Source organism: Xenopus tropicalis, chromosome 3 (assembly GCF_000004195.4).
Source record: "Xenopus tropicalis strain Nigerian chromosome 3, UCB_Xtro_10.0, whole genome shotgun sequence".
In the NCBI taxonomy this organism is placed as follows: Eukaryota; Metazoa; Chordata; class Amphibia; order Anura; family Pipidae; genus Xenopus; species Xenopus tropicalis.
In genome coordinates, this window is record NC_030679.2 from 15,641,188 (window position 1) to 15,664,318 (window position 23,131).

The 23,131-nt window shown below is 42.6% G+C and overlaps 1 protein-coding gene across 1 annotated transcript; it reads right to left on the minus strand.

The window, feature by feature from the left end:
* Nucleotides 1-11,890: 11,890 nt before the first annotated feature.
* Nucleotides 11,891-22,215, minus strand: mterf2 (mitochondrial transcription termination factor 2). The gene is made up of 2 exons (XM_002942200.5): nucleotides 22,129-22,215; nucleotides 11,891-13,203 (listed from the first exon to the last, which is right to left on the minus strand). Exon 2 carries the CDS (start codon nucleotides 13,154-13,156, stop codon nucleotides 11,966-11,968), a length of 1,191 nt encoding a protein of 396 aa, XP_002942246.2. The 5' UTR covers nucleotides 13,157-13,203; nucleotides 22,129-22,215; the 3' UTR covers nucleotides 11,891-11,965.
* Between the last annotated feature and the right edge of the window lie 916 nt (nucleotides 22,216-23,131).

A 23,131-nucleotide genomic window follows, 5' to 3' on the forward strand; every position in this document is an offset into this window, starting at 1 on the left:
GGGCAAGTGATAATAATGGGGGATTTTAATTATCCTGATATTGACTGGAGCCATAGTACTGCCAGGACAGTAAATGGGAACAAGTTTATAAACTTGCTGCATGACAACTTTATGTCACAGGTTGTTGAGGAGCCAACCAGGAACCATGCTATATTGGATCTAGTGATCTCTAATGGCCCAGAACGTATAGCAAATGTGCAAGTGGTTGAACCTCTGGGTAATAGTGATCATAATGCTATTTCATTTGATGTTTGGTGCAGGAAACAAATTTACACGGGGGCAACAAAGACAATGAATTTTAGGAAGGCAAATTTTAGCTCCTTAAAGGAGAAGGAAAGGCTAAGTCACTTGGGGGTGCCAAAATGTTAGGCACCCCCAAGTGACTTAGATCGCTTACCTTTTACCCCGGGCTGGTGCCCCTGTACGGAGAGAACAGCACCAGCCCGGGGTAGCAGCGATCGCTTCCTCCTTCCTTTTCGCTTGCGCGCGCATGCGCAGTAAAGTGAAAAGCCGAACTTAAGCATTAAAGTCGGCTTTTCACTCTACTGTGCATGCGCCGGCTGACGGATTTCGCCGGCAGAAGAGAAAGGAAGGAGGAAGCGTTTCCTACAGGTTCCCCCGGGCTGGTGCTTTTTTCTCCTAACAGGGGCACCAGCCCAGGGTACAAGGTAAGCCATACCTCCCAACTGTCCCGCTTTACGCGGGACAGTCCCGATTTTGCCACTCTGTCCCGCCGATTTGTCCCGCTTTTAAAGGTCTCCGCTCCTGTGACGTCACACGCACGTCTCTTGTTAGCGCCGCAGCTTCTGCGCTGCTCAGTTCAGTTCTAACATAAAGCCATTCACAGTGCAGCAGCTGCGGCGCTAACAAGAGCCGTGTGTGTGATGTCACGAGGAGAAGAAGAGCACTGGGGCGCAGCCGGAGGAAGCTGGTGGTGGTAGGAGCAGGGGGACGCTGGGGAGGACACTGGAGGAAGGTAAGGGGCAGCTGGAGGATGCTGGGAGGCAGCTGAAGGATGTTGGGGAGGATGTTGGGGGAGCTGAAGGATGTTGGGGGAGGTGAAGGATGTTGGGGGAGCTGGAGGATGTTGGGTGGATGCTGGGGGAAGCTGGAGGATGTTGGGTGGATGCTGGGGGCAGCTGGAGGATATTGGGTGGATGCTGGGGGAAGCTGGAGGATGTTGGGTGGATGCTGGGGGCAGCTGGAGGATGTTGGGTGGATGCTGGGGGAAGCTGGAGGATGTTGGGTGGATGCTGGGGGAAGCTGGAGGATATTGGGTGGATGCTGGGGGAAGCTGGAGGATGTTGGGTGGATGCTGGGGGCAGCTGGAGGATATTGGGTGGATGCTGGGGGAAGCTGGAGGATGTTGGGTGGATGCTGGGGGCAGCTGGAGGATGTTGGGTGGATGCTGGAGGATGTTGGGTGGATGCTGGGGGAAGCTGGAGGATGTTGGGTAGATGTTGGGGGCAGCTGGAGGATGTTGGGTAGATGTTGGGGGCAGCTGGAGGATGTTGGGTGGATGCTGGGGGAAGCTGGAGGATGTTGGGTGGATGCTGGGGGCAGCTGGAGGATGTTGGGTGGATGCTGGGGGCAGCTGGAGGATGTTGGGTGGATGCTGGGGGCAGCTGGAGGATATTGGGTGGATGCTGGGGGCAGCTGGAGGATGTTAGGTGGATGCTGGGGGCAGCTGGAGGATGTTGGGTGGACGCTGGGGGGAGCTGGAGGATGTTGGGTGGATGCTGGGGGCAGCTGGAGGATGTTGGGTGGATGCTGGGGAGAGCTGGAGGATGTTGGGTGGATGCTGGGGGGAGCTGGAGGATGTTGGGTGGATGCTGGGGGGAGCTGGAGGATGTTGGGTGGATGCTGCAGTGAGGAGCAGCCCATAGTAGGGGGACACTGGGGAAGGACCAGCAATATTTTAGGGGGTCCCTGCTCTAGCACCAATGCAAAACATAACACCTGGCTACCAATGTCTGTCATGAGTCTGTCATTAAATACAGGTGCCACAGTGCGTAATGAAATCCTTAGGGCCACAATATGTCATAAAATGATTGGGGCCACCGTGTCTGTCTTCTGGTGCGCTTTGTGTATGTTATGCTTTTCAGGTGTGGTTTTGTAAAATGGGCCTGTTTGGGGGGGCGTGGCCATAAAGTGGGTGTGACCTAAAAAATTTGCTGCTCTACGCGCGCCAGACATTTTTGTCCCTCCTTCTGCTTTTCAAATGTTGGGAGGTATGGGTAAGCGATCTAAGTCACTTGGGGGTGCCTAACATTTTAGCACCCCCAAGTGACTTAGCCTTTCCTTCCCCTTTAAGGGCAGCGCTGCAGGACATAGATTGGGGCATTATGTTTTCTGATGAAAACACAGAGCAGAAATGGTTGTCATTTAAAATGATATTAAATCATTACTGTTCTAAATTTATTCCATTAATAAGAAAAAGTAGAAGTGTTAAGAATATTACCCTATGTGGCTTAACACTGAGGTAAAGAAGCTGATAGGGAAAAAAAGGAAAGATTTTAAGAAATATAAGTCAGAGGGGACAGTAGCTGCGTTTAATGAATATAAACACTATAACAAGTGTTGTAAAACAGCAATCCGGAAGGCAAAGATAGAAAATGAGGAGTGCATCGCGGCAGAGGCAAAGACTAACCCCATTGAGTTATAGTAACAATATGGTTACAGCAGATACAGAAAAGGCAGATGTGCTTAACCAGTTCTTAACTGTAGATATCAGTATCACAATAGCCTTGGATATTCTGATTGTTCAAGAACTCATCTAGGCCCCTCTTAAAGGCATTAACAGAATCTGCCATTACCACATCACTAGGAAGGGCATTCCACAACCTCACTGCCCTCACCGTGAAAAACCACCTACGCTGCTTCAAATGGAAGCTCCGTTCCTCTAATCTAAAGGGGTGACCTCTGGTGCGTTGATTGCTTTTATGGGAAAAAAGAACATCCCCCATCTGCCTATAATCCCCTCTAATGTACTTGTACAGAGTAATCATGTCCCCTCGCAAGCGCCTCTTTTCCAGAGAAAACAACCTCAACCTCGACAGTCTCACCTCATAGTTTAAATCTTCCATCCCCTTTACCAGTTTAGTTGCACGTCTCTGCACTCTCTCCAGCTCATTAATATCCTTCTTAAGGACTGGAGCCCAAAACTGCACTGCATACTCAAGGTGAGGCCTTACCAGGGACCTATAAAGGGGCAAAATTATGTTCTCATTCCTTGAGTCAATGCCCTTTTTTATACAAGACAGCACTTTATTTGCTTTAGTAGCCACAGAATGACACTGCCTGGAATTAGACAATTTGTTATCAACAAAAACCCCTAGATCCTTCTCCATTAAGGATACCCCCAACACACTACCATTCAGTAGATAGTTCGCGTTTATATTATTCCTACCAAAATGCATAACTTTGCACTTATCAACATTGAACCTCATTTTCCAGTTTGCTGCCCAGTTTTCCAATTTTGTCAAATCGCTCTGCAGCGACAGCGGCAGCATCCTGCATGGAACGTATAGTTTTGCACAATTTTGTGTCATCAGTAAAAATAGAAACAGTACTCTCTATGCCCCCCTCCAGGTCATTAATAAACAAGTTAAATAGCAAAGGACCAAGGACTGACCCCTGCGGTACTCCACTAACCACACTGGTCCAATTAGAAAATGTTCCATTTACCACCACTCTTTGTACTCTATCCTTCAGCCAGTTCTCTATCCAATTACAAATATTATGTTCTAGGCCAATATTCCTTAATTTGATCATTAACCTTCTAAAAGGTAATGTATCAAACGCTTTAGCAAAGTCCAAGTAGATGACGTCAACTGCCATTCCAGCATCGAGGTTCCTACTCACCTCCTCATAAAAGGATTAGAAGAAGGCGAATGTCATTCCTATATTTAAAAAGGGAGTAAGATCTCAGCCTGGCAATTATAGGCCTGTAAGTTTGACATGGTGGTGGGCAAGTTAATTGAAGACTTGTTAAGGGATCACATACAAAATTATGTACTGAAGAATTGCATTATGAGCAGTAATCAGCATGGCTTTATGAAGGACAGGTCATGTCAGACCAATTAAATTGCTTTTTATGAAGAGGTAAGTAAGAAGCTGGACAGTGGGGATGCAGTAGATAGTAACATAGTAACATAGTAAGTTGGGTTGAAAAAAGACATACGTCCATCAAGTTCAACCATAATGCCTATATATAACCTGCCTAACTACTAGTTGATCCAGAGGAAGGCAAAAAAACCCCATCTGAAGCCTCTCTAATTTGCCACAGAGGGGAAAAAATTCCTTCCTGACTCCAAGATGGCAATCGGACCAGTCCCTGGATCAACTAGTACTAAGAGCTATCTCCCATAACCCTGTATTCCCTCACTTGCTAAGAATCCATCCAGCCCCTTCTTAAAGTTATATAATGTATCAGCCAGCACGACTGATTCGGGGAGGGAATTCCAGAACCTCACAGCTCTCACAGTAAAAAATCCTTTCCGAATGTTTAAATGGAACCTCCCTTCTTCTAAACGGAGTGGGTGCCCTCGTGTCCGTTGGAAGGACCTACTGGTAAATAAAACATTAGAAAGGTTATTATATGATCCCTTTATATATTTATACATAGTTATCATGTCACCTCTTAAGCGCCTCTTCTCCAGTGTAAACAGACCCAACTTGGCCAGTCTTTCTTCATAACTGAAACTTTCCATACCCTTTACCAGCTTAGTTGCCCTTCTCTGGACCCTCTCTAACTCAGTAATGTCCCGTTTGAGCACTGGAGACCAAAACTGAACAGCATATTCTAGATGGGGCCTTACCAGCGCTCTGTAAAGGGGAAGAATAACCCCCTCCTCCCGTGAATCTATACCCCTTTTAATACAGCTCAAAACCTTGTTTGCCCTTGCAGCTGCTGCCTGGCATTGCTTGCTACAGCCAAGTTTATTATCTACAAGGACTCCAAGGTCCTTCTCCATTAGGGATTTGCCTAGTGCAGTCCCATTAAGGGTATACGGGGCTTGCATGTTTTTACATCCCAGGTGCATGACCTTACATTTATCCACATTAAATCTCATCTGCCACTTAGCTGCCCAGATTGCCAGGTGGTCAAGATCCTGCTGCAGGGATGTCACATCCTGGATAGAATTGACTGGTCTGCAGAGTTTTGTGTCATCTGCAAACACTGATACATTACTCATAATACCCTCCCCTAAGTCATTTATGAACAAATTAAACAAAAGTGGACCCAGTACAGAACCCTGAGGGACCCCACTGAGGACCTTATTCCAAGTAGAGAATGTACCATTAACAACCACCCTCTGTACCCGATCCTGTAGCCAGTTTTCTATCCATGTGCAAACGGCTTCACTAAGACCAATAGACCTTAGCTTAGAAAGCAGTCTATATAATCTATTTGTATTTTGCCAAAGCATTTGATACCGTTTACCACAAACGACTGCTTTCTGAACTAAGGTCTATTGGTCTTAGTGAATTCATTTGCACATGGATAGAAAACTGGCTACAGGATCGGGTACAGAGGGTGGTTGTTAATGGTACATTCTCTACTTGGAATAAGGTTCTCAGTGGGGTCCCTCAGGGTTCTGTACTGGGTCCACTTTTGTTTAATTTGTTCATAAATGACTTTGAGGGAGGGTATTATAAGTAATGTATCAGTGTTTGCAGATGACACAAAACTCTGCAGACCAGTCAATTCTATCCAGGATGTGGCATCCTTGCAGCAGGATCTTGACCAACTGGCAATCTGGGCAGCTAAGTGGCAGATGAGATTTAATGTGGATAAATGTAAGGTCATGCACCTGGGATGTAAAAATAATATGCAAGCCACTTATACCCTTAATGGGACTGCACTAGGCAAATCCATAATGGAGAAGGACCTTGGAGTCCTTGTAGATAATAAACTTGGCTGTAACAAGCAATGCCAGGCAGCAGCTGCAAGGGCAAACAAGGTTTTGAGCTGTATTAAAAGGGGCATAGATTCACGGGAGGAGGGGGTTATTCTTCCCATTTACAGAGCGCTGGTAAGGCCCCATCTAGAATATGCTGTCCAGTTCTGGTCTCCAGTGACAGAGACATTATTGAGTTATAGAGGGTCCAGAGAAGGGCAACTAAGTTGGTAAAGGGCATGGAAAGTCTCAGTTATGAAGAAAGACTGGCCAAGTTTGGTCTGTTTACACTGGAGAAGAGGCACTTAAGAGGTGACATGATAACTATGTATAAATATATAAGGGGATCATATAATAACCTTTCTAATGTTTTATTTACCAGTAGGTCCTTCCCACGGACACGAGGGCACCCACTCCGTTTAGAAGAAGGGAAGTTCTGTTTAAATATTCGGAAAGGATTTTTTACTGTAAGAGCTGTGAAGTTGTGGAATTCCCTCCCCGAATCAGTCGTGCTGGCTGATACATTATATAACTTTAAGAAGGGGCTGGATGGATTCTTAGCAAGTGAAGGAATACAGGGTTATGGGAGATAGCTCTTAGTACAAGTTGATCCAGGGACTGGTCCGATTGCCATCTTGGAGTCAGGAAGGAATTTTTTCCCCTCTGCGGCAAATTAGAGAGGCTTCAGGTGGGGTTTTTTGCCTTCCTCTGGATCAACTAGTAGTTAGGCAGGTTATATATAGGCATTATGGTTGAACGTGATGGACGTATGTCTTTTTTCAACCCAGCTTACTATGTTACTTCTTCATTATACTTAGTAATAGTAATAGTATAATATCCAAGGCTACCATGATCTCTGGATTTACAATACTATTACCTTACTATTACCGTATGTGTATATATATTTTTATATATGTGAGTGTATTGATTGGTTTGTATAGGTAAAAATTCCACTGTGTATTACTGTCAGTTTTTATTTTGTTTTATTTTAACACTCTTTAATAAAAATATTTATATAAAAAGTGGAAGAAGTGGCGAAGGGGGTTAAAAGAGGAGATCTTTAAGGGCCGTGGCAGACGGGGAGATTAGTCGCCGCACAAAATCGCTAAAGTTTCCTCTCAAGGCAACTTTGGTGATTTTGGAAAATCGTTGCGCCGCATATGCCATCCCACCGGCGTTTTAAATTCTAGCCGGTGGGCTAGCCCGCGATGAGAGATTTGTTGCGGGCGACTAATCTCCCCGTCTGTCACAGCCCTTAAGGGAAGGCAAAAAGAACAAATATTTAAATAGAAAACCAGACAGTTAATTTGCTGTCTACATGGTAAGATCTGCTTGTTTGGCATCTTCTCCTGATATCCCTACCTATGGTGGGCTATTTTGGGCTAATTCGATCGTATGGCCCTAGGTCCAAAAGATCGAATTCAACCAGCAGGCATAGGCACTGTCAGTCCAAGGATTACATCAATGAGCCGATGCGGTCCCTGATCCCACGGAAAATCAAACCTGCCCAATCGAGATCTGGCCAAATTTAGGAGAAGCTACAAAGAATTCAACAGAAATAATGATGTTATAAAATGTTAATAAAAGGAAAACCGAGGCCCTGATTTACTATTGATGGCTATGGAACAATCAATTCAGATTGATCCATAACAATTATGAAAATTCATTAATGCAACAGTTGATCCATAATGCCTGGATTCATTACTAATCGACCAAATCTTAGTGGTCTTCCTGCAATATCAATATTGATAGAATCCACTGGAAAACAAACCTCAGTAATGTTGCTAATAGCTTATTCAAAGAGAGAATACAACTGACAAGCTGTTCTTTTGGTTGGTCTGAGGTATTGAATCCCTGAAAAGTTTGGATGACTTTTAATATCAAATATAAATTAATCAAATGTCACTGAACAGTTAGGAAATCTGCAGGACTCCCTGCTTGATTTTCGACAAATAAAAATAATTAGAGATAGCATGGTTGGACATCACAGTGCAATACATTTATATATTTATTCTTATGTGGTGCTAGATATTACCCACAAAGCTGTACATTGATTTTTCAATGTATCTTGCCCTACATAAACTAAAATCTACGTAGCCTAAGGCACATAGAGCTTAAGTGACTTTATCAAGACCACATGTAGTTGATACCAGCACTGCCACCATTTCTCCCAAGAGAATGTAATCGCTCTAGGTGGGCTTGTAGGTTACATGGATTTCTTGTGAGGTATAAAGAAACATACAGTGTATACAGAGGCACAGGATGAAGCTCAAGTTGAAATTTCTACTGATCTGTGTGCACTGGGGGAATTACAAAATTTTATGTATTAAAGTAACAAAAAGAAATGGCTAGTTTGCTGTATGTTAAAGGATGCTCTTGATCTTCACTTGCTCAATCCTTCCCTACGGGGTTGCAAAAAGACAAAATATGGTGGAAAACTGCAAGTGTGTAGTACCCACAGTCACACAAATAAACCTCTTAGGTTCTCACAGGGACATCTGTTGCTCTGATACAACTGTACAATTGTTGCTCAGCTGAATACATCAGTAAAGGCACTTTCCTTCACAAACTCAAGGCAATGTAAGTGTAGATAACTATCAGGCACACAACAATTTTGGATTGCTATGATCCAAGTTTCTTCATATTGCTGAACACAAGTGTAAGAAATTATTACAACTTGTTACAACCACTAGTGTCAAAATTTGCATATCAAAACAAACCCAAAGCTTTGAGGGATGCAGACACTGATAGATGCACATAAAATTTTGTGGCTGTGTATCAGAGAAAAGAACCCCATCTATATGAGATGATGACATCCAAAATGCACATAAACATAAAACTTCCTAAATCTGCAGATTGGTTTGGTATTTATGAGGTAAGACTGCAGCTGAGAAAATGAAAGCATAGCAAAACTAAACACCCACTATTTAATGTATTAAATACACTGAGATATGTCAACTCTTATGATGGGGGATGACTAAACACCAGATGCATCCCTCTTATTATACTTGTGCTTTTGAAAAGGAAGCTTAATAATTAATGGTGAACATATGTCTCAAACCCAATGGGCCATTCCCCAACAGAATCCTAATCTAAATAAACTGAGATTGAAAATTTTCTGCTGCAGCAAAACATCATAATCGGAATCTTATTTTAGATGCAATCATACCAAAAATATTGTAAGTTTTTCACTTTTTTAAAATTATGCACCATTTCTGCCAGAACATTCTTCAGAATAACAATGCTACAGTATTTTTATGTATTTTGTTTCCAGTGGAACACAAATAAGCTTGAAAAATGACTAAACCTTATCTTATTCCACAATAAAATCCAAAACTGGAGCAGACAAAATTAGTTTCTCCTTTTCAAAGTTCCTGAATCCTCTGTACTTTATGTTGTCAAGATGTTTGTGGACCATGGCATAACCATTCTCCCTGGACATGGGCACAAGAGAAAAAGTTATCAAAGACTGTAGATACGGGTTGTTTGAAATGTGGTGACCATCTGTTACCAACTCAGTGAGGGGCTCTAAGTTAGCAGATGCAGAAAGGCCCCACTAATGTAAGAGAAACATAAGAAAGCCTGACTGGAGTTCACCAAAACATATAAAAAGTCCTTCTCAGACTATTGACAATATCTCTTGAAAAAAAGTTAAGTTAAAAAGCTCTATGGCCAGTGCCACATGGGGCTAATTCTCAGACTGCAAAAAAATGCAGGCTGAGTATCAACCCCTACACTGGCACCAACCTGCTACCTCGCCTGCCTGAGGAAGCATTGTCTACACCCAGGCGCAGGCAGATGCAGCAGTATCAGCCAAAAACACAAGGCTTTGCATCTCCAGCTGATATCCACCGATCAATTTTTACCTGCGCAGAGACAATGCTTCCAGATGCAGGCAAGGTTGCAGGCTGGCACCAGCGTAGGGCTGGGGTTTTCTGCAGCTCAGAGTGAGCCCTGTGTGTAATATAAGAAAGCCTGACTGGAGGTTGCCTAAACATGTCCTAAAAAGCCAAGTTCTTCTGGGACTATTGACAATTTCTCTTTGTTTACCGGAAAAAATGAAACCTTCAGAGAAAAGAACACTTTAAAAAGCATCCATACCTGGTTAAAGACAAAACTTCACTTCAAAGTGGGCACATTTTGCAGTATAACAATTTATTTAAAATAATTAGTGAGTTATTTGAAAAAATATATATTTTTGCCCATTATTGAATATATTTAGAAACAGTACCAGGCTGTCCCACACTCACCCAGTCACTAAGAACAAACTTCACAGCAGAATTTAGAGCATGTCCAAGACTTCTTAATCAAACAGAGACCAGCAAGCTGTCAAGAAACACTTTTTTAAATCCTTCCATAGGCTGACAGTCTAGGTGCGAAATTCTCCTTCCCATGGAGAGAGACTCAGCAAGGAAAACTGCGGTATAAATAGTGGGTTCAGCTAAGCATCTTATTTGAGCTGTACTCTCTACTTTTCTTGCAGTAATGAGCTGCCGGCATTTGATATTGTCTACTGCAGTAGGAGGTTAAGCTTTCCATGGCTTGCAAAGACAGTGTATTGACTGTATATATTGTTAACCATTAACATGGCTAAATCCTCAAATACAAAAAAAATAAAAAAAACTTCAGCACCAATTTGCAATACATCATTTTATAAATGTGGGTTATGCATGTCTTACAGATATAACTGCGGGTGGCAAACTCCCCATCACCCTTAGGGCCGTGACACGCGGGAAGATTAGTCGTGCCGCGCAATGACATCCCACCGGCTAGAATGTAAATCACCGGTGGGATGGCATACGTGGCGCTGCGATTTGCAGAATTCGCTGAAGTCTCTAAAATGACATACATTTTTGTTCTGTCGCCTTTCAATGTTTTGTCATGCCAATTTTCAGTAATGGTTATGCATGTCTTACAGTAACAATGGATGGCTTACCCCACTCCTAACAAAGTGCCACTTAAGCTTGCATGGGGCAATTGGACCACCGATGCCATTAGGGACACTGTGGTGCCCAAAAAACATATAGTGGCGACAAAGCAGTACCATTAACTTCATCTTTACCATGCATACCAAAGTCTGCTCATTACTGAAAATTGGCATGACAAAACACTGAAAGGCGACAGAACAAAAATGTATGTCATTTTAAAACCACACAAAATGATCTTCAAAGGGCAATTAAACCCCCTAGGATAAATATAACATTTTAAACATTCTCAACCAATAACAAGCTGCCCTACACCACAAAAAACCAAGCTCACTTTAAACTGCTGCATTTTTCCAAAGCATGAATGGAATTCTTGACTTAGAGGTTGGGGTCATGCTAGTGAAGAAACTAAATATGGCTGCTGGACTCATATCTTATGTGGCATTGAGCGGCTGGTAATGCAAATCAGCACAGAAGACTTATTATGTGAAAGCAAGGTTCTAGCTTCCCTTTATAACAGTAAGGGCCGTGACACACGGGGAGATTAGTCACACCACAAAGTTGCCTTGAGAGGAGACTTCGGCGAATTCTGCAAATCGCAGCGCCGCGTATGCCATCCCACCGGCGATTTACATTCTAGCCGTTGGGATGACATTGTGCGGCGCGACTAATCTTCCCGCATGTCACGGCCCTAAAGGTGATGGGGAGTTTGCCACCCGCAGTTATATCTGGGTTATGATGGGCATCAAAATCTCCCTGAAATGTTTACCCACCGGTAATAAAGTTAATAGTGGGTGGGAAAGCAAGGAAACTTCAGCAACTTCAGAAAAAGAAGCGCTGATTTTCTTTCCCTCCAGCAATTCACTTTATTGCCGGTAGATAAGCATTTCATGGAGATTTCTTGCCCGCCTTATGCCCAGATTTAACCATGGGATGACAAATCTCCCCATGTGCCATAAACCTAAAACAGGGAAGATTTAGCGCAAATTGCCTTACACCTGTACAAATTGAAACTGATGCCATATGAACTTCCCTTTAAAAAAATAAATCTTAGCACACAAACAAATTCTCACCTCTAGTGTTGTATTTATTTCCTTGAATACTATGCAGTTAGTATTTATTACTGTCTCAGAGAAGTCATTCCTCCACATGCAAAGGAGAAACTGGATTGAACATTGGTCGTTCTTTTTTAACATGCAATTTGCCATAGTTTGCTTCAAAATCCTTTTTTGTCCCTTGTAGAATTTCCAAATTTTTATTTTTTATGTCATGGCCTGATAATTTTATTTTTTGAATTCTAAACTGTATAATCTGTGGGGTGAGCTCTAACACATTAGGGCAGTCTTTTATCTGACTGACAGAGATACCTTCGTTTAGCATACATTTTATCCGGTTTTCCAACGTTGGTACAGAATAACACAGGAGTCCCGGACATTTCATTATCAGATGTTTCAGCTCTTCCTCTCTGCATTCAAAAATAGTTTTTAAAAACAAAATGCCAGCTTCCATGTGTTCCCTATTAAGATCAAAAATAACACCTTTGAGCTTAGATAGAAGCTTCAGAACATCTTCATTGGAAAAGCCAAGGCTTTGGAAGAACTTCAAATTTCTCTTCACTGATAATGAAGTCTTTGATAGGATAAAAGGGTCTTGGCTTAACAGTTTCATCAGCCATGTTCTGAAGTTTGTTTGCTTACCACCCAGACAAAGGTAATTCTGTTCTAGCTCAGTGATAATCTGTTTATTACTAGCAACTGAATTACAAAAGATCTGTGGAGAACTTGTTAAAAGTCTAGAGATAATTTTGTTGCTAAGTCCCAACTCTTGAAAGTATTCAATATTGTCTTTTTGATTGGCTGCAGCTTTGTAACAAAAGAAAGAGTCTGGAAATTTTTCAATTATTTTAACCAGTTGTTCATCATTGGGACAAACTGTATGCCACAGGGTTCTTTGTGAATTAATCTCTGCTGGCGTCTGGAGAAAAGCTTCGGGACAAGACTCAAAAATGTTAGCTACAGTGACTTCATTTGCTCCCATGTCTTTCAAGATCTGAGCAGTCTCCTCAACAAAGGCCACATCTTTGAATAGCACCCAGGCTTTCAGCTGGCGGATTTTCTTAATATTGACACACAATCTGTACAGGCTGTCAACAGTTCTCATATTCTCCTTCCTGGAGTCCTCGATATCAGTACCCAGGTAGCGTGATGGGCATACCCTTGTTTTAGTATCCAGTATTTTCCCATAAAAGAATACTTGGTTATGCAAAAACCTTAAGTTGCATATAGATGTCTGCAAACTAACCAGGCTAAGGACTATTCGTTTCAGCATTATTTCCTCACAGGCAGTGATTGGGGAGAATAGGGGTTCAAATACACCTGAAAAACAAAGGCATAACAAATGTAACAGACATGATTTAGGATACATAAATAAGGTCTCTGAATGGAGATGTCTGGAGAAGCCTATGAGTAAGTGTGCATGGCATACGAAACGCTTTAGGCGTTTATCCTTTTAATGAAACAATAAAGATTTGGTTTTAAGAGAGACCCCAGAGTCCGGAGCACTTGGTGTTCATCGCGTTTGAAGTTGGTTTTCCCCTCAGCTACGGGTTCAGGGCCCCGAGCACCCGGACCAGCCAGGGATTCCGGTGAGCTATTCTGACTTGCACTGACTGTGTTTAACTTCTGTGTTCCTTAATTGCACTTGCAATGTGTCCGGGGTCTTTACACCCGGACCTAACCATTTGGATCGGTATGGATTCTATTTTGTAGATTGGAGCATTCATTCTTATATATATAAAAAAATTGTTCTTATTTATATCAATATTATTTTTATTTACGATATTGACATTTTTGATCTGATTTTTGACTGGAGATATGCTACCTGCCTTTTTTCAATTGTTGGTGTTCTAAAACTTTCATAATCCTAGAATGCTGGGGGATTATGGAAGTTTAGTTTCAGAGCATTTGAGCGGTGGAAGGGAAAATACATGTTGGACATACCAGAAGTAGAGGTCACAATGTTCTTAGTTATTTCATAATAGAACCCTCTGAGCTTTTATAGGCTACTTAATAAGTTAGTGTCACAGGACCCTGTGATCAGGCTGTTAGTGACATACCTTTTAAAGTTCCAAAAAGAACCCCAAAAATCAACAGCAACACAGGAATCCTGCCCCCACCACCAAAAACAACACTATTTAATAGAACACATATATGTAAAAATATATATTATAGAAATATCACTCACCCCTATTACACCCAATTAGGCTTGATAGTGCATTCCCAAGTTTGCCAGCTCCACAGTGTGTGAATCCCTGTACATTAATATATTTTATTATACTGCATCACACATTTAATACTTTATCCCATTTCTGTCCAATTGGCAGTCCACAGCTCATCTTTGTGTGGCCCCCCATGTGGCTCAGAGCTGTCAACCTCCCTATTTGTTCAGGAGTTACCAGATTTTGGTGTGCGCCATACTCTGCCTGCCCTACTCTTCCCTACCTGTGTGTGCCATACTCTGCCTGCCCTGTTCTACCCTGGGTGTGCCATACTCTGCCCATCCAACTCTTCTGTTGTCTGTGTGTGCCATTCTCTGCCTGCCCTACTCTACTCTGCCTGTGTGTACCATACTCTGCCTGCCCTATGCTGCCTGTGTGTGCCATTCTCTGCCTGCCCTACATGTGTGTGCCATACTCTGCCTGCCCTACTCTACCCTACCTGTGTGTGCCATACTCTGCCCACCCAGCCCTTCTCTTGCCTGTGTGTGCCATACTCTGCCTGTGTGTGCCATACTCTGCCTGTGTGTGCCATACTCTGCCTGCCCTACTCTACTCTGCCTGTGTGTACCATACTCTGCCTGCCCTGCTCTTCCCTGCCTATGTGTCATATTCTGCCCTACTCTATCCTGCCTATGTGTGCCATATTCTACCTGCTGTATGTTGCCTGTGGGAGGTAAACCAAGCAGGGGATTGTTCTGGGAGTTTGTCAGCATTTGGAATTAGTAGGTAGGGGGTATCTAGAGTGTTAAATTATGTGCTGGGGTTGTTGTGCTATCCGCAAGGGAGGAGAAGCTGTATCAATATGTCTTCATATGGCATAATAAACTTCTTTTACATATGAGTGAATGGTGATATCCCTGCAATGAGCCCTAATTATTTTTATTCTTTTTTGGTGTGCTATCACCATTAATGTGGGTATGGTCTTGTAATATCATGAGTGTGGGTTGAAGTGGGTGTGGGTTTTTTTTTTTTAAAAAAAGGGAGGGGTCAAACTAGCTTCCATTATTGGCTCTCCACGACATAGGCCAGAAAAATTCCGGCCCTCAATACCACAGAAGTTAGACAGCACTGCTTTAACCTGTTTAAAGCCTTAAAGGAGACATTTTATATAAAGTTCATATTCAGTTATAATATTCATCCTCCCTCAAAATGTGAAATGATGCAGAAAGAAAGATGTTTTGAAAGCATTTACCTCCTAAAACTGCCACTATAAGAGAGCTGCATACACAAGCTCACTGATCAGAAGTCAGAGCCAAATGAGACATGGGAGTGTCCTTCAGTCTCCCACAGGAACTGGTCACAACTGGACTGACAGGCTTTACTCAGCAGCAGCAGGGAAACCCCTCCCTCCTTCTGTGTCTCTCTGCTTGTGCTGCTGCCAGGGGAGGGGAGGGGGTGAGGAGGGAGTAGAGCAGGAACTGACTGTCTGTGAGCTCTCTAACCCCCGCCCACTCTATGAATATTCACTTCACTTTAAGTAGGTGAGGAGGGTGTCATAGAAGTCTATGAGGGCTGGTGGCTCTGAGCCAATATACTGAAGAGTCTAAACCGGAAGCTGGCATAAGGTCTGGGTAGAGCACAGTTTTCAAGCAGTTATGGACATATTTGAACCCAAAGGTATTAAAATAAAAGCACTTCCTTCTATTTTACAGTTTTTTACATGGTTTAGTTTAGTGCATTGTAAAAATTTATGCTATATATCCCCTTTAAAGGACAAGGAAATAAAATATCAGTGGGGGTGCCAAGTTGTTAGGAATAGTGGAACAGACTAGTCTGCATTCTCAGACTTCATTACTGCCAAGGTCCTGACTTCTGAAAGGAATCTACAGTAAATCATGAAAACTGCTATCAAACATGTTTGTAAATACAGCTAGCTGTTGACACAGCACCTTGACCATCATTAGGGTTTCTACCTGTATGGCAATTCACTGTTCTTCTGGTCATCAGGCAGCCCGATTAATAGACGACCAACCTGATCCTATCATTAGGGCAACTGTCAACCTGGTCTTATCCTACCAATGTAGCCAAACTGGTGAGCAATTACCTGGTGACTGAGAAGCAACCAAGTCCACCATAATATCATACCTCCTAACTGTCCCGATGTTCGCGGTACAGTCCCTCATTTCCCTTTGATCTCCTGCACTGAAGCTAAAAAAGATACAAATTTAATTAAAAGTACCTTTTGGCAGAAAGCTCAGAAATCTTAACGAGCATCACCTGCACTTAGAAACATTGTTTCTCCCTTTTAATTAAATAAGTGGGCTTTTGGCCCAGAAAGATAAAAAGCCCCCCCTGCACTGAGATACAATTGTAACTAATAAGCTAAACAGGTCTCTTGGGGGAACTGAGCTGCGAAGCTTAGGCTGTGCGACACTGAGCGTATGGCGTATATTTTTGCGCCATACGCTCCTACCTGTGCCTGCACCTGAATGAATGGAATATGCTCGGGTGCAGGCACATAGTTACATAGTTACATAGGGTTGAAAAAAGACCTGTGTCCATCAAGTTCAACCCATCCAAGTAAACCCAGCACACCTAACCCACACCTACCAATCTATACACTCACATACATAAACTATAAATACAACCACTAGTACTAACTGTAGATATTAGTATCACAATAGCCTTGGATATTCTGATTGATCAAGAACTCATCCAGGCCCCTCTTAAAGGCATTAACAGAATCTGCCATTACCACATCACTAGGAAGGGCATTCCATAACCTCACTGCCCTCACCGTGAAAAACCACCTACGCTGCTTCAAATGGAAACTCCTTTCCTCTAATCTAAAGGGGTGACCTCTGGTGCGTTGATTGTTTTTATGGGAAAAAAGAACATCCCCCAACTGCCTATAATCCCCTCTAATGTACTTGTACAGAGTAATCATGTCCCCTCGCAAGCGCCTCTTTTCCAGAGAAAACAACCCCAACCTCGACAGTCTAACCTCATAGTTTAAATCTTCCATCCCCTTAACCAGTTTAGTTGCACGTCTCTGCACTCTCTCCAGCTCATTAATATCCTTCTTAAGGACTGGAGCCCAAAACTGCACTGCATACTCAAGGTGAGGCCTTACCAGGGACCTATAAAGGGGCAAAATTATGTTCTCATCCCTTGAGTCAATGCCCTTTTTTATACAAGACAGCACTTTATTTGCTTTAGTAGCCACAGAATGACACTGCCTGGCATTAGACAACTTGTTATCAACAAAAACCCCTAGATCCTTCTCCATTAAGGATACCCCCAACACACTACCATTCAGTAGATAGTTTGCGTTTATATTATTTCTACCAAAGTGCATAACTTTGCACTTATCAACATTGAACCTCATTTTCCAGTTTGCTGCCCAGTTATCTAATTTTGTCAAATCGCTCTGCAAAGCGGCAGCATCCTGCATGGAACTTATAGTTTTGCACAATTTAGTGTCATCAGCAAAAATAGAAACAATACTGTCTATGCCCACCTCCAGGTCATTAATAAACAAGTTAAACAGCAAAGGCCCAAGGACTGACCCCTGCGGTACTCCACTAACCACACTGGTCCAATTAGAAAATGTTCCATTTACAACCACTCTTTGTACTCTATCCTTCAGCCAGTTCTCTATCCAATTACAAATATTATGTTCTAGGCCAATATTCCTTAATTTGATCATTAACCTTCTGTGAGGTACTGTATCAAACGCTTTAGCAAAGTCCAAGTAGATGACATCAACTGCCATTCCAGCATCAAGGTTCCTACTCACCTCCTCATAAAAGGCAACTAAATTAGTCTGGCAAGATCTGTTACGCATAAAACCATGCTGGCACAAACTAATAGTATTGTGAACTGCAATGTATTCAAGTACCCTATCCCTTATTACCCCTTCCAAAAGTTTTCCTACTACTGATGTCAGACTAACAGGCCTATAGTTTTCAGGCTGAGAACGGGATCCCTTTTTAAATAACGGCACCACATTAGCAATCCGCCAGTCTCTTGGCACCATGCCAGACCTCAATGAATCCTGAAAAATTAAGTGAAGAGGTTTGGCAATCACAGCGCTCAGCTCATTTAATACCCTGGGATGAATCCCATCCGGCCCTGGACCTTTGTTTACCTTTACATGTTCAAGTCTCTTTTGAATTTCCTCCCGAGTGACCCACGCGCCAGTAGCTAAATTACTAGAACTGGGCATATTACAAGGGAAGCCTTCATTATCTGGCTCCTCAGATGTATAGACAGATGAAAAATAAGAGTTCAAAATTTCAGCTTTTTCCCCGTTTTCATCAACCAACGTACCCCCCCGTGATAATAAAGTTCCCACCCCTTCTTGCTTCATTTTTTTACTATTCACATAATTAAAAAATAATTTTGGATTCTTTTTACTCCTAGCTGCAATATCCCTTTCCATCTCTATTTTAGCTTGCTTGATAGCTTTTTTGCATGCTTTATTTGCTTCCTTGTACCTGATGAAAGTTTCCGCTGTCCCAGCTAACTTGAATGCCCTAAAAGCACGTTTTTTCTTACCAACCTCGACAATAACACTTTTATTCAGCCATAAAGGTTTTGCTTTGCGATGCCTCTCCTTGCTTACTAGGGGGATATACTGTTGTGTATACCTACAAAGCAATGTTTTAAAGATGTTCCATTTTCCTTCTGTGTCTAACCCCATGAAAAGCCTTTCCCAGTTGACACATTGCAGAGATGCCCTTATACTGGCAAAGTCTGCACGTCTAAAATTGAGTGTTTTAGTTACTCCCTTATAGCGCTGTCTCTGCAGCATTATCTCAAAGGAGACCATGTTGTGATCACTGTTCCCCAAATGCTCACCCACACAAATGTTAGAGATAAGTTCATTATTATTAGAAATCACCAGGTCCAAAATAGCGTCATTCCTAGTGGGTTCTTGAACTGCCTGAAATAAAAAGTTGTCATTTAGCATATTTACAAACCTACTAGCTTTTTCTGACTTAGCCACCCCATTACTCCAGTCAATGTCCGGATAATTAAAGTCCCCCATAACAACAACTTGACCCAGTTTTGAAGCCTCCTCCATTTGCAACAATAGCTGGGCCTCATCCCCCTCATCTATACGGGGTGGTTTATAACATACACCAATGATCATTTTCTTTGTGACCTTCAGCCCTACTGAAATTTCTACCCAAAGAGATTCGACGTTTTCATTGGTAATGTCTTTATTACATGGCTTTAAGTCTGACTTTACGTAAAGACAAACCCCTCCACCCTTTTTAATCTCTCTGTCCCTCCTAAAAAGTGTATAACCATTTAAATTCACAGCCCAGTCGCATTTATCATCCCACCAGGTCTCAGTGATACCTATTAAATCATCATTTTCAATACATGCAATAGCTTGCAGCTCCCCTAATTTACCCGACAAGCTACGCGCATTAGCCAGCATGCAGCGGAGATTATTACTTCTCCCTCTGATGTTTACATTAGCTAAGGGAGAATTAGAGCTAAGGCAATTATGAGACTGCTTTCCTTGTAACGGAAGCTCCTTATCTGATAAACTATATGCCCCCCTCACTCCTCCCCCACAACCCTTTGCTAGTCCCCCTACCCCGTCTACACTAATTTTCCCATGGAATTCTAGCTCACCCACCCCCCCCTTGTCTAGTTTAAACACTCCTCCAACCTCTTAACCATTCTCTCCCCTAGCACAGCAGACCCCCTTCCATTGAGGTGCAATCCGTCAGGGCTGTATAGATTGTACCCCAAGGAAAAGTCAGCCCAGTGCTCTAGGAACCCAAACCCTTCCTTCCTACACCAAGACTTTAGCCACGCATTTAGCTCCCTAAGCTCCCGCTGTCTCCCTAAACTTGCACGTGGCACCGGCAAAATTTCAGAAAAAATGACATTGGAGGACCTTTGCCTAATCTTAGAGCCTAGATCCCTGAACTCACTCTTTAAAGTCCCCCACCTACCGTTCATTTTGTCGTTAGTACCGATATGTACCAAGACAGCCGGGTCATGCCCAGCCCCTCCCAATAATGTGTCAACCCGATCAACCACATGCCGAACCCTGGCACCAGGAAGACAGCGATCCGCTTGACAGATTACCCTGTCCACTTTCCTAATGATCGAATCCCCTATAACCACCATCTGTTTAGGCCTAGCTCTGCTCTCCTCCCCACCACTACTAGTGAAACTGGTCTCCCGGCTGTTAGAGAGATCAGCCTCACCTAGAACCGCCAATCCAGAGTTCACACTCCCATCTTCTTCACACAATCTGGCAAATCTGTTGGGATGCGCAAACCCTGGAGCAGCCTCCCTTTTCCTTTTCCCCACACTAGATTTTCTAACTGTCACCCAGCTTACTGCCCTATCATCCTTTTGCTGCTCTCCTCCCCCCCTACTATCTGACCCCACTAGTTCTTGTTCAGTTAACAAGAGACCCCTCTCAAGATTGTTGATTGAACGCAGTGTTGCGACGTGTTCCTCTAGGACTCTAACGCGAGCCTCTAAAGTGGCAATTCGCTCACATCCACAACAGAGGTATGCACTTTGGAACTGTTGTTCCACAACTGCATACATGTGGCAGGCTGTGCACTGTGTCAGACCTTCAATGTTGCTACCACTCATTCTCCCAGTTACAAGAACAGTTAAACAAAAATAGGTGTAAGGACTTGTAGTAAATACCTTGTTTTACCTTGTTTTTAACTCCCTTAGTGTTTAACTCCCTGAGTTTATAACTCCACTTACAGAGTCCCCACTAACTCCCTGAGTTTATAACTCCACTTACAGAGTCCCCACTAACTCCCTGAGTTTATAACTCCACTTACAGAGTCCCCACTTAAAGAGCAATCACTTACAGAGCACCTACCACCAGAGCAAGCTCCACTGGAGTGCCTGTGGTTCTATTTATGCAGTCTGTAAAGGTGAACTAATCAAACCCCACCCTCCTCAAGCTGAGGGTAATTACAAGGGAATGTAACCTGCTGTAAGCCTATGGATCCCACAAACTTTGTAAATTAGCTCCAAAAACAACAATTACTTATGAAAAAAAATAAATAAAACCCAACAGTAAAAAAACACAATGGTTTTGATAAAGTTAGTAAAGAATACTTATCCCTTTTCAGTTGAAATGAAAGCAAGTTGATTCAACCAGCCACCAGCCTGTTAGTAAGCCGATAACATGTAGCCGATATCCGCCGAAGATACGAAGTCTCGTGTTTTTTGGCAGATATCGGCTACATGTGCCTGCACCCAAGCGTATTCCATTCATTCAAATGCAGGCTCAAGGTATTCTCGGCGGTATATCGTATTTTGGCTTGCTGAGAATAGGTCGTGTGGCACCAGCCTAAAAGGGCAATTTTTACCTTTTTCAGCAAAACTGTAATAACACATAAACAGGACCCCAAAACCCCCAGAAATGTGTTCAAACTTTAAATAAGTATTTAGGGGATGTGGTTGCAAAAAAATAAATGTGGTAAAAAAAATTCACCGCACTGCCCGCGCCATTTATTTTTGTCCCTCTTTTCAATTTCAACGGTATGGTAATATTCCCACCCCGCCTAAGCTGTCAATGGTACGCTTGCCTATACGAAGGTGAATATGAAGAGAGCCACAAAAGTTGACCATTGGCACAACCTACTCATTTTCCCACATATACCCAGTCAAGGCAACCAAAGGGGGTATAACTGAAGGGGACCCCTGATATTTTGTTTAGTTTTGTATGACAGAAAGGACTTGTAACGGGCAAAGAAAAATTATACTGATTCTGACCCATTACTCAGCATAAAATAACTAGTGGTACCTAGCTGGCTATAGCCCACTGCTTCTTTGACTGGTAATGTACCTCAATGTCATGCACCATAAACCAACATGGCGTCCTCTAAACTATTTATGCCTTATATGCAAACTAAATCGGTAACATGTCATAAAGCAACTCTGTTGGTAAACTTAGTAGCGAAAAAGCAGTGAGCTTTCACTGACGCCGAGCTCAAGATCAATCGGCGAATTGCGATACCCATACAAGACCGGGCGCGGACATGTTTATTTCGGGATTTAGAAAGAGCGAAGAACAAACCTGCCCTTAGAATGGATGGCCGCCCGAAGATTCCCTCATTACCAAATCCATCCAATTGCGCTCCTACTATTGGTTACGTAACGCGTTTTAATAGCTGATAGGCTGAGTCGCACCACATGATTCTGCTGTTTCAATGGGGTTTAGTTAAACTGTGAATAAAGTTACAGAATATGAAGTAATTACAGTTTGTGGGTTATTTTCCTGCGGTGGGAGGGAAAACTATACATATATATTCTCAAACCAATGTGTCAGCCTTCCTTTACTGTAGAAATGTTTTTACCAACCCAAGTACCCAACTTAAACAAGGCATGGAGGTCGCCTAAATAGATATCTCGCTAAACATGGAACGGTGCAGAGGTTGTGTTTAGTAAAGAAGGGTGAAAGCAGAGAATTTGTTATGGCAGTACTGCACTTGAATCTGTTGAGACTTGCTCCCTATATGTGGAAGTACATGTGTGCACCTTTTATAAATTTGAAGTTTTTTGAAAAAAATATCAGCGTACCTATATTTAGGAATTTTAGGTACTTAGTGATGTAATTTGTGACTCACTGTGTGTTACAAAAAATAATGAACCCCTTGTAAGTTATAAGGAAATTATAGGTCACCTCGGAGTTCCATGACGTGAACTTGGCCTTACATTATCCCTTATAACAAATGAGTGATACTCAGTTCCTTGTATAATTCACCCTGCAGCCTTGTGCCTTTATATGGTCACAAAACCTCTCAGTGACATCTAATATCCTTATAAATTACATTAGGGGGTACATTATACTTTATAATACATGAGTGATACTCAGAGTTCCCTCTATAACTCAGACTGCAGCCTTGTGCCTTTATATGATCACATAACTCCTCAGTAACTTCTAATATCCTTATCATTTACAGTAGGGGTATAATTAATTCAAATAAATACAAAGTACAATAATAGATACAAAGTAGCTAAGTGTCCAAGAGACAAGAGGATGGAGGCCCCTACCCTGTAGAGCTTACAGTCTAAATGGG

Excerpts from the sequence above, each read along its gene's own strand:
- mterf2 (XM_002942200.5), bottom strand. The coding sequence starts at position 13,156 with ATGCTGAAACGAATAGTCCTTAGCCTGGTTAGTTTGCAGACATCTATA.